This window comes from Rhinopithecus bieti, unplaced genomic scaffold (assembly GCF_001698545.2).
Source record: "Rhinopithecus bieti isolate Rb0 unplaced genomic scaffold, ASM169854v2 scaffold_2432, whole genome shotgun sequence".
In the NCBI taxonomy this organism is placed as follows: Eukaryota; Metazoa; Chordata; class Mammalia; order Primates; family Cercopithecidae; genus Rhinopithecus; species Rhinopithecus bieti.
This window is the reverse complement of record NW_016804136.1, coordinates 2,943,920-2,958,496: the sequence shown is the minus strand read 5'-3', so window position 1 is coordinate 2,958,496 and position 14,577 is coordinate 2,943,920. Positions and strand designations below refer to the sequence as shown.

At 41.6% G+C, this 14,577-nt stretch overlaps 1 protein-coding gene across 1 annotated transcript in view; it reads left to right on the top strand.

The window, feature by feature from the left end:
• ETV5 (ETS variant transcription factor 5) overlaps nucleotides 1-14,577 on the top strand; it is a 66,826-nt gene that overhangs the window by 18,246 nt on the left and 34,003 nt on the right. Inside the window, exons 6-7 of the mRNA XM_017866451.1 lie at nucleotides 9,746-9,875; nucleotides 10,816-11,103. Of these exons, the coding sequence (XP_017721940.1) occupies nucleotides 9,746-9,875; nucleotides 10,816-11,103 (418 nt within the window). The remainder of the gene's footprint in view (nucleotides 1-9,745; nucleotides 9,876-10,815; nucleotides 11,104-14,577) is intronic.

The following is a 14,577-nucleotide window of genomic DNA, read 5'->3' as shown; positions in this document are numbered from 1 at the left end:
GTCTTCAGCCCCATATTCCTTTTTATCTAGCCTGGTAAACTAGGCTGAACAGTGGGAGCCCCTAGGCTCAGAGCAGCAAAAGCCTAGGCCACCTATTTCCAGCTTCCTCTCATCCTGATCCCAGCCCTGCTCAGCCTTTAGGGGTAGAAGGGGCTAACCCAGCTGCTTATGAGGGAAGAAAATGAAGGAGAACCATAAGAAAGAGAACTTTAATTCTGCCAACCTTCCCAGGTTGGTGATAGCTGCCTTGCACTCTCTTGAAGACCCTGGGGATGAAATTGAATGGGTTGTCCAGCTGTTCTGGACAACCTATTGTCCTAAGCCTGTTTTACATATAAATTCACAAGGAGTGGAAATTCTCCATTTTTTCTCAAGAATGTTTGTGGTTGACTTGGGCATGTATTTTAGTTCCTGTTATATATGCACTAATGTGAATACAGAGTTACTGATAGGTGTTATTTTTGTTAATCATTTTGCATTTGTGTAACTGCTGTCTTTCTACCCAAGCAGTTTGGTGGAAGTATTAGCAGCAGCCAGTAGTCACAGTAACAGCAGTGGCTGTTTTTATTTTGCTGTCTCTGGAGTGTTCCCTTGTCCTTTCTAAGTGGGCCAAAGCCAACAAAATGTTTGAGAACCACTGGCATAGACATTAGGTGTGACCAGCATTTATCCTTGTGTAAGGCTAGATTCCCAGGGGTGTATTATCCTCCCAATTCAGTAATAGGCCAAGGGTGGCTTTCTTCATGTGTCGATGTATGGTTTTGAAGTTCTTAGCATCTCTACTTTTGACATGTTAGTCAACCATAAGATAAAGGATTTTTTTCTCCAGATATCACAGAGGAAATGGGACGGAATCACTGTTTATTTATTTTTAAAACATATAGCTACAATTGCTTCATCTCTGTGTGTGTGTAGTTTTTTCTTAACCATTTGAAAGCAAGTTTCAGGCATTATAACATTTCACCCCAAATACTCTGGTGTGCATCTCCACAGATTGACATTCTGCTACATAGCCTAAGAAAATCTTTATTCAGTAATATTTAGAATTCCCCAATTGTCTCCAGATATCTTTTTAGCAATGTTGATAATGGTTTTGATCTAGGATTCAGTTTAAAATCACACATTGCATTTATGTTTATGCTCCATTTATCCTCTTTAATATGCAACAGTCTCCCTAGCTTTTTTATTTTACCTGTAACAGTGACTTTTTTGAAGTCTTGGCCAGTCATTGACTTTTTTATGGTCCATTTTTAAAGAATATATAGAAATGCAAACAGCATCCAGAAATGCTGCCCTTAGGCTTAGAAATCTCCAGTGTTGTTGATTCTCTCACTTCTCACATTCATGCGTTTGTGTTGGCCTTAAAACAGTGGTGAAAGAACAGAGTGACACAGATGGAGAGAATTGGGTCAGAGATGGTTTTTGCATGTTTGAGGAGAGGGCTTTTGGGGGACTCATTAAAGAGTTTTTAGCACAGCTTGCTCAATGGTTGATTTTACTGTGTGTGAATGATTTTTCACGTATTAAATTCAAGAATTTATCCTTACACAGGTTAGCTGTGTGAGATATTAAAGAAAAACGGCACATTCTTCCATACCTACTCCAATTCTGCTTTTAGAACTTGTGTCCCCTAACTAAATTTGATAACATTGTCGATTTTTATTTTTGGAAACTGTTGCCAGGCAGGATCAATGTTAAACAAGTTTGAGCATGCCTCTTATGTGGTTTGGAAATCCAGACATCTCCTTTTCCAGATGTTCTTTTTTAAGTGCCAGAACCTGTCCACTTAACCTTATCTCCCTGTGAAACTTCTTGTTTCCCAGAACAGGGTATTATCTACTATTAGAGACATTCACTAGTGCTGTTAGAGCAATTACAAAGAATATTGAGGTATAATAGATTTTATGTGTGAAATGAGTTTTTAATCTGCTCAGTCCTGAAATAAATATTTCTGACCCTCTCTGGTAATATAGTAGAACTTAAAAAAAAAGGTCTTACCCTATCTACATCTTTTTTCCTGCTAACTAGGTATTTGAGCTTTGTCTCAAAATTCCTAAAAAAGGCAAGAACTAAGAGTAGACAGCACTATGTTGGAAGCACAAGGTACACTCCCTCTGGTGACTCAAAGCCCTCTGGTCTTTGCCAGTGGAGTCCTCAGACAAGTTAAGGGTAAATCAGGGAAAAAGAGGTCACACTTGCTCTTCCCTGGTGGGTTTTTCGGTTCTGTTTTGCCAGTGTCCTTGTTATATTTCCAGGTCCCTCTTCTTGATCATCTTTTCCTCTGCCTTCTTTCCCTGTGTTCTATTCACTCCTACAACCATAGAATATTAATAGTATGGGCAGGTGTCTCGGACTTCTCTCCCCTCCCACCCCCATTCTTGGACTACACAGTATGTAATTCTTCCTCTAGAGGGAAGGGATGTGAGATGGCAGTGGTCAGAGAGAGGAGCAGTGACCCAGAAAGCTGGTGGCCAGGAGACTTAGGAGAAGGCCTTCATTTCAGGATGGTGGCTCTGGGACCCTGAGCAGTGTATGGTCACTACTATTTGTGTACATTCCACATCGTATCTGTTCAAGTGTGATGGGAGGTTCTGGAGACCTAGGCCAGCCCCCTGAGCTGCAGCCTCATGGACACACCATTCAGAAGCACATGTCAGTGCTCTGGTCAACTTCTGTCATGAGACACAACTTTCCATGTGAAGTAAGAGGATCATGGCTATAGTGTGTGACCAAATAAGGTCTTCCCTGGAAGTCAGGCCTGCACAGCTGATTTGGGAAAGATGAGTCTGGCCCAGATGAAGGTAAATGAAACTGAAGAAGGGAGAAGGAAAACCCCAAAACAGAACCTGAAGTATGGCAGCTGGTGGAAGGCGGTCAGAACCTGTGTGTGAAGTAGGAGAAATCCGGATACGCTTAGTCCTTCTCCCCTTCAAACCGCAGGGTAACTAATTGGCAATTTCTTTAACACTCAGCAGCTACATAAATGTTTTATGTATTCACAACAAAGTCTGTGGCAAACTGAAACTTTGATGATTATGAAACACCAAAGAAAGCCTTATTAGACAAGATGGGTTTTGTCTTTTTAAAAAAAAAAAAAAAATCCTTTTGAATGGAACTGTCGTTCATCATAACATCCAACAAAAGTATTTTCCTACGTCTTGATCCTTGGGGCTGTAATAGTGAAGTTTACCGTTAGCACGGGCATGGGGTGGCTGCCTTGAACAGTCCACAGGCCTGTACTTGTGGGCAGGAAACAGATTTTGTCAGCAGAGGGAATTATTATTTCTCTTGAATGGACCAGTTAATTTTTTCTATTTTAAAACAACTGAGTTGTTTCTTTGGAAGACTGTTTCTAGACCATCACAGAAGAAAGTTTTTCTAAAATTTGATAAATCTTAGTATTAACTCTGTGGTGCTATTTGATGAGGACCAGGCTGCTTTTTTTAAAAGTAGAAATGTAATCGAAGTAACATACAGAAATCACAAGAGTATAGCTGCATGATGTATTCTCACAAACAGTGTAAGCGTTTAGATCAGAAAATGGAACTTACCAGACTAAGAAGACTCCTGTGCCCCCTTAACAGGCACCAGCCCATCGAGAGTAACCTCCCTCCTGACTTTCAAACACTGTAGATTAGTTTTGTCTTTTTTTGAACTTTATATTAATGGACTTACGTGGCAGGTACCCTTTTGTGCCTGACTTCTTTTAGCTCAGCATATTTGTGAGATTCATCCATATTGTTAAGCATAATTGCAATTTCTTCATTCTCCCTTCTGTGTAATGCTGAGATTTTGTTGGGGGTTACATTGAACCTATAGATAAATTTGGGAAGAAATGGTATCTTTATCATGTGAAGCATTCCAGTCCACCAGCATGATCTATCCTTCCCATTTATTGAGAGTTCTTTAATTTTCCTTAGTGTTTTGTGGATTTCAGTGTAGGTATCTTTTTTCTTTGTTTTTTCTTGAGATGGGGTCTCACTCTGTTGCCCAGTCTGGAGTGCGGTGGCATGATCACAGCTCACAGTAGCCTCAGCCTCGCGGGCTCAGGTGACCCTTCCACCTCACCTTCCCTCATAGCTGGGACCACAGGTACACACTACAGTCCCAGCTGATTTTTTTTTTTTTTTCTGTATTTTTTTGTGGAGATGGGATTTTGTTAATGTTGCCCAGGCTGGGCTCAAACTCCTGGGGTCAAGCGATCTGCCCTGCCTTAGCCTCCCAAAGTGCTGGGATTACAGGCATGAGCCACCATGCCTGGCCCAGTGTAGACATGTTATATATCTTTTATTAGACATTTTCCTAGGTATTTGATGATTTTGTTGATATTGTGTGTGCTTTTAATTTCACATTGTTTTAGTTACTGTATATTGAAAGTTTTTTTAACATGTTGACCTCATAGCCAATGACTTTGCTTACTGATTCTTATACTTTGTGGTCATTTTTATATTTTCTATGTACCCAACCAGGCCACCTGTTAATAATGACAGATTTCTTTCCTTCTTTCTAATTTGCCTTGTGTTCATTATTCTTGCCTTATTGCATTGGCTAGGACCAGGCTTGGATTTTGATCCCTGTGTCAGATAGAAAAATCTAAGGAGTTCCCTAGTCTAATAAGAAAAGCAACTGTGAAGTTGGTTGACTTGTGGGCATCACATCTAAATTTAAAATGGTGTTACGGTTGTCTGCAAGGCAATACATATACTTGATTGTGCATACCCACAGATATGGACTTAATTACATCTTATCAGCTAGCTGCCCTTTTTCCTACCCCGACGAGCTAAGACTGTCATACATATATTTGCGCATAGATCCTTAGTAGAGTTCTTATAGTCAAATCGGGGTCCAGACAGCTCACTCAAGGTCTTCCTGCCTCAGTGGTGGTAGCAGGACAATTGTCCAGAAGCAGTTTCAGGGCGGGGCAGGGCTTCTGAGGAGAGAGATGGCATCCATGGCTTCAGTGCAGAGTCTGGGTAGTAGTGACTGGCTGTAGAAGACACCAGGTCTTCTGAAGTGCTGGCAACTGTCTGAATGAGCAGAAGGTTTTGATCAGCTTAACTATAGAAGGGAGAGTGAGACCTTTTAGATGGAATGCTAGAATGGGAGGCAAGGATTACAAAAAGTGAAGGCTGCCAGGCGCAGTGGCTCACACCTATAATCCCAGCACTTTGAGAGGCCGAGGCAGGCGGTTCACCGGAGGTCAGGAGTTCAAGACCAGCCTGACCAACATGGTGAAACCCCCATCTCTACTGAAAATACAAAAAATTAGCCAGTTGTGGTGGTGCACACCTGGAATCCCAGCTACTCGAGAGGCTGAAGCAAGAGAATCACTTGAACCCGGGAGGCAGAGGTGGCAGTGAGCCGAGATTGCGCCATTGCACTCCAGTCTGGGCAACAAGGATGAAACTCCGTCTCACAAAAAAAAAAAAAAAAAAGAAAGCTACTGGAGTCGGGGATGTCATTGCCTGTGACAACGGAGGTGAAATAGAGATCCTGGTTAATTTTGGTATCCTAGAGCCAGACAAAGGCGTAAGTCCTTGAGTGGATTTAGGGCACTGGGGAGTGTAGGGTAAACATGAGGATACAGCCCTGAGAGCTGGAAAAAAGTATCCTTCTGTTTTCTTCTCCTGTATTGTCTTCCTTCTCTCTTTCCCTTTTTCTTTTATTCCCTCTTTGATTGGTCTTTTTTCTCTCAGATTCTTTCTGGGAGACAATAGAATGAAAAGACTAAGAACGGCATAGGTAGGAATCCTGGCCACTGTCCAGCTGTGAAACCGTGGCAAGTGACTTTGAGCCTTGTTTTCATGTTTGTAAAATGAAGACAATGGAAGCATTAATAGCTTTCTCATTAAATTGGGAAGATTGAATGAAATTAGGTATATAAGGGCAACTAGGCATAAAGGAAATGGTAAGGGGTCTGGCTGGCTGCTTCTTTCTTGATCAGCCTTCTCTGTTCTTTTCCAGAGGTATTAGTTCTTCTCAACTATTTTCCCTTTGTTCTAGAGCATTTTCTCTTAACCAGGTGTAAGTGGTGTTTTTGTTTAGTTGAAAAAAAAGGTTTATGCCTTCTATTTTGAATGTACAAAGTGAGCGAGTGGAATATCTTGCGTTTCTGTCAGTGTGGTAGAAGATGACTACAATGACGGTGCAGGGGCCCTTGCCTCTTCTCCCCTCGAATAGCAGCAGCCTAAGACCTTTAGTTTCTTTGGGCCTCAGGGTCCTTATCTATAAATGTAAGGACTTGAATTCAGCATACTGGGGCCCTAATCTATCTCTAATTGCATCGTTGAGAAGATGCTACAAGTCAGATGCCTTACTAAATTATGCAGGCCATGAGCAAAGGACCATGTCTGTTTTGCGTAGCATCATATACCCCTGACATCCAGAATACCTGGCCCATCGAACATACTCTGTGAATGAATGAATGAATGAATGAATGAATGAATGATGAAGGAAAGAAAGATCTTCATGACAAAGAGGGTAGTCCCCATTCAGCAAGAATTATTGTCAGGACACCCCTGACTTGGTGGGCCCTCTTCTACAATTCTGAGTTTAAACTCAAAGTTTCTAATTGCAGAAGATGTTTATTAGCTCAAATGTCAACTTTTTTTTTTAGCATTTCTTTTCAGACTTCCTCAAGAGTTCATGATCCCTTTTCAATTCCAATTTGTTGCCATCCTTTATAGTCCTGTCATCATCTAGTAAGTCAGCTGTGCAAAGGTAAATACTGTTTTTGAAAGCACAGGGTATAATTACACAACATCATAGCACCATCTGCAAGGTGCTGTGCCCTTTTCTTTATTTCTCAAGGCAGCATCGCATACCTCATTTTACAAATGAAGAAACAGACTGAAAGCAAGGAGCATTCCTTGGGCTTCTGAGTTCCTGCTTTAAATACACCACTATCTCTGACTAACACATGCCAGAATTAGGCTCCTTCACACATCCTCTAGTCCTACAGACCTTTAAGGAGCTGAGCCTTGTTCCTCACCACTCACAGGGCCCCTCGTGGCTTTCCTGTCAGTGTAGATCTGTGAAACTTTTTCCATTCTCGTTCCTGCCATGTTTTATCCTGGGTGGGAAAAGTATGTATAACTAACATTGTACCCAGCCTTGTAGGGTAGATGTGGTCCCTGCCTTCAAGGGTAAGAACAAATTGGAAATACAATCCATTTGTTCACGCAAATACTTTTTGAACTCCCCCTTTGTATAAAGAATATACTATTGCACATACAAGACATTTTGGGGTAGAAGGTACTATATAATTTAGAGCCAAAATGATGTGGTACACACTAAGTACTGTCTAGATTTGAAGAAATCAAGACATCAGAATTCGCTGGCAATTTAGATCCTTTTAGATATGTGCAGTTCCCGAAACAAATACAAAATGTTTCTTTCTGGGCAACTTTGGCTTACCCTCTGGTGTTAGACTTGTCAGCAGAATTGGTAACTGTTGTAATAATATTGTGACAATGTCAAGACACTTCTAAAACCTGAAATCAGACCATTGAATAATACACTAATTGTTTTCTTTCCAAACAATTAGGTAAAGTGATTGCAAATGACTATCTTTAGATAAAGCAAGAAAGGTAGATGTTTCAAGGACATGTAGCTTTTGTTCAAATTGGGTCATCATTACCTTTCCTCATTGTTTTGCCAAAACTTTTATAGCAGAAAACTGGCGAGAGGAAGGGCAGTGACCAAGGGCCAGTGCTGAGAACTGCCAGACTACTGCGTTGGAGAAAGGGATTTCTGTGTCAAATTCTCATTTACTAGCAACATTCAAACAAGCTTCGCTATTTTCTGTGTGAATATTTGAAACAATTGATAACAATTGAGTGTTGGCTGCCATGATGTCACCATCAAAAAATCACGAGAGAAACTCTAATGACTTCTAAATATAATCTGCTAGTTCTCAGCTTATTTTATGTATTCAGGAAAAGCAGTTGGCATTATGTAGGAAAGGAATTATGAAAACCTGTCCTTTCAAGTCAGTCACTGCAGGACTTTGCAGCAACATTGCTTTATAACCTTGTCATCTGTGATAGAGTCATCTGTCTCATACTCACTCCTGAATTCAGAATTTGGGATTATAGAGGCACCTGAGAGGCCAGTTGACTGGAAGATTGTTCGGTCTTATCAGATATTAATAGAAAAGAGATGATTGTTTAGGCTGGGCGTGGTGGCTTGCGCCTGTAATCCCAGCACTTTGGGAGGCCGAGGTGGGCGGATCAGGAGGTCAGTAGTTCGAGACCAGCCTGGCCAATATGGTGAAACCCTGTCTCTACTAAAAATACAAAAATTAGCTGGGCGTGGTGGCGGGCGCCTGTAATCCCAGCTACTCAGCAGCCTGAGGCAGGAGAATCATTTGAACCCAGGAGGCGGAGATTGCAGTGATCGCTGCCATTGCACTCCAGCCTAGGCGACAGAGTGAGACTCCATCTCAGAAAAAAAAAAAAAAAAGAGAAGTGATGATTTGTTTAGCTAGTTCTACCTAGTATAATTACCAAGAATTAACCTAACTCCTAAAGATGTTTCAGGTGTAAACATTGAGTCAAACTGAAAATGTTATTGGGTCACCAGACCACTGACTGTAGTTAGCTATTTAATGAGACCTTTGATACAGTGGCCAGTGGCCAGCACAGAAGCTTAACTTGCTCTCCTTCCCCACCTTCCAAGGTAGCTAGACAAGGAGTAATTAATTGTTCTAACTCAATTAGAAGGCAGCCCTTATAGCGTGAAATGCATCTTTCCACTTTGGATAAAATGCTGTCTCTGCAACAATTTAGCTACTAGAGAAGACAGAAAAGGCAAACTCGGTTTTTTGTTCTTTGGGTTTTTTTTTTTTTTTTTTTTTTTTTTTTTTTTTTTTTTGGCCACTACATGTAAATCACCTTGATTTGAAAAATTCTTGTTACTCTGCCCTCTCAGGATCCTACATGGAATATGTAGTTGGCTTCCAAACCAAAAGCAGTAGCTCCATACATGTATTCCATGAATTCAGGAACATTCACTGTACCATCTATGAAAGGACTGGTTATACAAACCCACCCTTGCTGGTCAGTCACTGAGACAGGCCGGGAGCAGATGTAAGCACAAAGGTAGCCAGGCTTTCTGCTTTCTGTATTCATTAGCCTTTTCTAGGTAGTGGATTGGTCTGTTGTTTTATTCCTTTGCTTTTAAAATTTTTGGAATGCCTCTAAAGTTGAGTATTTCTTGCTGAGAGCTGATATTTAAAGTTACTTGAGGAAGGACTTTTTTAAAATTCTATATTTAATTTGTAAATATGCATCTAAATAAGAAATATATTTGCCACAGCAATTTTAAGCCTTTGATAAGCTTAAATGTGTTGGTAATGTCTACCAACACATTTTTGGTCGTTTCGTCCTTTTTGGAAACAAAATTCTTCATGTCTGCAGCCACTTGCATTTTTGGTGGAGACCCGTTACCTGCAAGGTTTTTAAGGGTTTTGCAGCTTCTGGAAGGCAAGACCCATGAACAAAGAAATTTGGGAAAAAAGACTTGGCTAATTAAAAGTGTCAGATGATGACTTCTGACTTTGAAGAATTTAATTGGCTTTAGATGGGAGGTTGTGTGTTTAATCGTTTTGCTTTTTCTGACATGTGACTTGACATGAGTTCCAAGAACAATCAGCTAGTTAGAAGGTTTGCAGAAGGAAGCATTGCGCTCCCTGTTAATCAGCTGTTCTCTCTCTATTCCCCCCTCATCCCTCTTCTGATTTCAGTGGTGCTTCATGCCCCACCTCCAACCAAGATCAAACGGGAGCTGCACAGCCCCTCCTCTGAGCTGTCGTCTTGTAGCCATGAGCAGGCTCTTGGTGCTAACTATGGAGAAAAGTGCCTCTACAACTATTGGTAAGTGGGCAGGTGGAGTCGAAGAAAGGCTGCCCAGAAAGTCTCTGGAAATAGCCATCAACCTGAATGTTCCTTCCCAGTGTTACTTACCCAGCAGACCCTGGGGTAGAACACATCCTCCTTTCATGGCAGTGTCATCCTCCAGGTGTAGCATAGTTCCCTTGGGATCATTGTACTGCACACGAAAGAAAACCGTTAAAGCCTTGTGGCTCCGCAGGGCACTAAGTTCATAGGGTACCCAGTCCTTCTAGGGAAAGAGTCTCAATCCTGGGATATTTGATCTGTGGCTTTGAGGCAGGTAATATATACTTCTTCATGTCTATCATATGTTAATGTGAACTTTAAGCACCAAAGAAGTAATCTCCAAATCAGAATATATGAAAAAGTCTTGAAGCTTGTGCCCTTTACTTAAGAATATCCAGGCCCCAGGAATGAAGCTTTAATTTTAAATCATTCTTTGCTCTAGAAGATAAACATAGATTTGCCTGAAAGGGGGAGGAGAAGAGTTGTTAATTCAAATGATGTCACAGCACAGACGTACCTTCAACACAGATTCTGACTAATTCCTGGGAACCCTGGAATAGTTAGGAGAGGGGACCAGAGAACACCTGGCAAAGCGTAAATTCTCCCCTCACCCACCCACCCTACACAGGCATACACGGAGAATTCTTTTAGAAGGAGGGAGAAAGGAAACCGGAAGCAGAGGCTAAAATTATCCTTGAGAAAAATCACTAGAAGTGTTAAACAAGTCCCTGTGACGCAGTGTGTTTGTCACTTTTCGGAGGTACAAATATCCCCTCAGGGCTATGAGCGATTTAACTATGTTAATGCTGTTATTTCCTGGCAACAATGGGCTGCAAACTAGCTTTCTGCTGGACCTGGTAACCATGCTAATTGCTTCATTTCAGCTTAATGGTTCCTTCTTTTTTTCTGTTTACAGTGCCTATGATAGGAAGCCTCCCTCTGGGTTCAAGCCATTAACCCCTCCTACAACCCCCCTCTCACCCACCCATCAGAATCCCCTATTTCCCCCACCTCAGGCAACTCTGCCCACCTCAGCGCACGCCCCTGCAGCTGGCCCTGTTCAAGGTGTGGGCCCCGCCCCTGCCCCCCATTCGCTTCCAGAGCCTGGACCACAGCAGCAAACATTTGCGGTCCCCCGACCACCACATCAACCCCTGCAGATGCCAAAGATGATGCCTGAAAACCAGTATCCATCAGAACAGAGGTGGGTGTTGATCTGGCCTTCTTCCTTAACTGCCTCCCTCATCCCTGTCCTTTCTCAGTGGGAGAGGGGAAGCAGTTTTTCTTGTTTGCCAGGTTCCTAAAAAGTTATGATTGCACTGAGGCAGCTTGTGAGGCAAGACTAATAGCAATATGAATATGACTGTTTATATACTACCCTGTTCCCAGGGTACACCAGATGGTTGATGGACTACAACATCCTTATGAAGTAGGTAAGGGAGAGGTAACTGGTATTCTCCCTTCTCACAGAACTAGAGGAAGAATGACTTGCCAGGATAGTCTTGTCCCTCACTGAGGGCAGGTTCCTGACTCCTCATTGGATGCTGCCTACTATTAATAGAATCGAACTTTATTTCACTTACATATAAGGGACGATTGCTGAGTTATACAAGGTAGTATTACTCATCTGACTTTAACATGTTTTAACAGTAGGAGATTAGCTAAGGACCTTGTTTATACATCTGCTTTTGAGATAGAAATCTCCTGGTTACACTGCAGGTGGTTTTTATATTTCTACAGACATGGAGGCATCAGTAGTAACTTGTCCAGAGTCATTCATTTATCAAAAAAGTGTGTAAAGGGAACCTTCTCTGTGCACTCCAAACCTGACCTCTTAAAGTCCCAGCCTTCTAAGTTTATTATCTGTGGCATTCTAGAATCTCTGATGCTTGTGGCCTTCTTTCATAGAAGATGTGCTGGGGGCCTTTTTTTATTTCAAGTTTCTTTGGGATAAGGAGATAACCGTGGGTGGGTAGTTGTCAACAATATTACCAAAGGATGCAAGATGGTGTGGGGGGCAGCAATGGGGCAGAAGTAGGGAAAATACATGAGTGTACCTTTCCCAGGCCTGGTCCATTCCAGATGCCTGCCAGTATTTACTTGGAGATCACTTTATTTCTAGATGAAATGCAGGGAAAAAAATAAGGTCCCTTTGTCTGTTTCTGATCCACTTCCCATTTTGCTCTGAAAGTCACCATTAAGAACGGCAGAATATGGCTAGTTGCTGTTTATTCCTTGGTTAGGCCAAGGGACATGAACACTCGTGTTACACAGGGCTCAAGGGGTGAGCATTGATGGAGTTGGTGGGGGGCTGGCTCGGGAGTCGGCCTCTGTTGCCACCCGGGGCTCATCTGGAAGACACAGCTGCCTCTGAGCTTTTGGCAGTTGTTACCTTGTACTAACAACCTGTACTTGTGCAGGAGAGTTTGGATACTTGGTTTTTTATGTAAAAATTGTAGATTTTTTTTTCAAGTTGGCAACTAATTCAAATTAAAAACAACATCACTCTACAGACTAAACAAAACTTCTCTGGGCAAAATCACCCCGCAGGCCTGCCAATTTGTGAACTCTGGCCTAGATATCGTTTTTATTTCAATGGTTTTTTGGTGTTTTTAAACAGCATCTTGCTGATTTTCTGCAAGGGTTATGGGGAAACTGGGGAGGAGTGGTGGGGTCGGGTATATATTCAGTATTTGAAATTCTTAGCAAACTTCTATTTGTTGTACCATGAAGTATAAAAGAAAATTCCTTTATCTAATATTTCCCCCTCAATCCTTGTTCTTTATCCGAGGGGCTTATGTAACATACTGTATTAACAGTTAACTGAGTTGGGAGACAAGTATCCTAGTTCTCCTGGAGAATTGGGAGACGGTAGCCCCAGTCTCAGCTGAGAAATAAGCCTGCCTCCAGTCCACCCAGCCTCCTGAGAAGGAAGGAGGTTTGGATTCCTGGGATTGATGAGTTATTTGCCCTTGGGTGTTGAAAGGAAGAGAGGAGGGAACCAGAATGCAGATATTTCTTTTTTGGGTGATTCCTCCTTGAAGTCTGCCTGTGCATTTTGGACTTACTACTTCTTATACTCTGCCTTTAGGACTGATGGGTCTAAAATTCAAAGTTCTCACACGCACTATCCTTGAGATAATTGAGGTAAAGGGGGAGGTACTCTGTAGGCTACCAAATCGATTAAAAACAACACTTGGGCACTTGGGTTTCTACACAAGAGTGCTGTCCTCTCAAAGTTGAAAATGCACAGGAGTCCCCGCGGGAGTGTGGAGGGGGGATTTTCAATGCAGATTCCTTGTTAACATTGAGAGAGAGAGTCGGTGGGCCTGGGGGTGGGGCTTGGATATAGTCTTGTCACACTCTGAGAAATTGTGATGCAGCTCTCTCTACCCTCATCCTTATTCCACCCCACCTTTATTTAAAGCATATATTACCAAATTTTGTTTCTACTGCCTTTGTCTATTAATATGGTCATCCACTTGATATCTGTGTGACATAAAACACACCGAAAACATGACTGATATTGCTTTTAGATACTGGATAGTACACAGAAAATGAGACAGACTAAAATCCCTGGTTTGATTTTTGTAAAAGTAATAGAAATTACAGTCATGGATAATATCAAGCTTAATAATCATGCATTTAATAACTGTTATGCCTGCCGAAAAGTGGGACAGATTACTTTTATTGGTGACTAGGTTATCTCTTGGCTTAGAACTTAAAATTGAGGGACTATTACTTCAAAACGAAATCCCTAATACAAATACATGGCATTTTGCATGATAGAAGTAAATAGAGTCTCATTTGAAACTTTTAACAGCCCTGTGACATAGGCAGAGTAAAAAAAAAACCATTTTGCAGATTAGAAATCAAGCCTCAGCACAGTTAAGGGACTTTCTAAAGCTCACATAGCCAAATACAGGGTCCTACATTCAGCAACCAAAAACTTTCATGACATATAATTACGCCATTTGTTTCAGTTATGATTTTATTTGGGCTGCTTACACCCACTAATGTCTACTATAAAAACTGCGTAATTGACCTTGATAAATTTGTTTTGACCTTGAACATTATCTCTCTTTTTATTATACTTTTAAGTTCTATCTATCTCTTCAACTACAAAATCTTAATAAATTCCTATATCATTTAATCCAAACCCATGTGCTTAACATGTGTCTTTTTTGTTTTGCTGGGTGTGCCGTATCTGTTCAGTTGAATAGAGTAAGCTCTTTGAGGATAAAAACCTGTGATTTAGACTCCTTTCTTTAGGCCACATTTAGTCCTGTATCTTATTTGCCCTCCATATATGTTTATTGATAGTGATGGAAATTTGCTGGATTATGCTGTAAATAACTAAAATGTAATCTAGTCAAAAGTACATCCTTGCCGCACATGGCAGCACACACCTGTAGTCTCAGTTACTCGAGAGGCTGAGGCGGGAGGATCACTTGACCCCGGGAGTCCTGGGCTCTGTAGTACACTATGCCGATCTATCAGGTGTCCACACTAAGTTTAGCAACAATATGGTGACCTCCTGGGAGTGGAGACCACCAAGTTGCCTAAGCAGAGGTCAACTGGCCCAGGGGTCAGAAACAGAGCAGGTCAAAACTCCCATGATCTCACTGTGCCACTGCTCTCCAGCCTGGGCAACATAGTGAGACCCCCATCTCTAAGA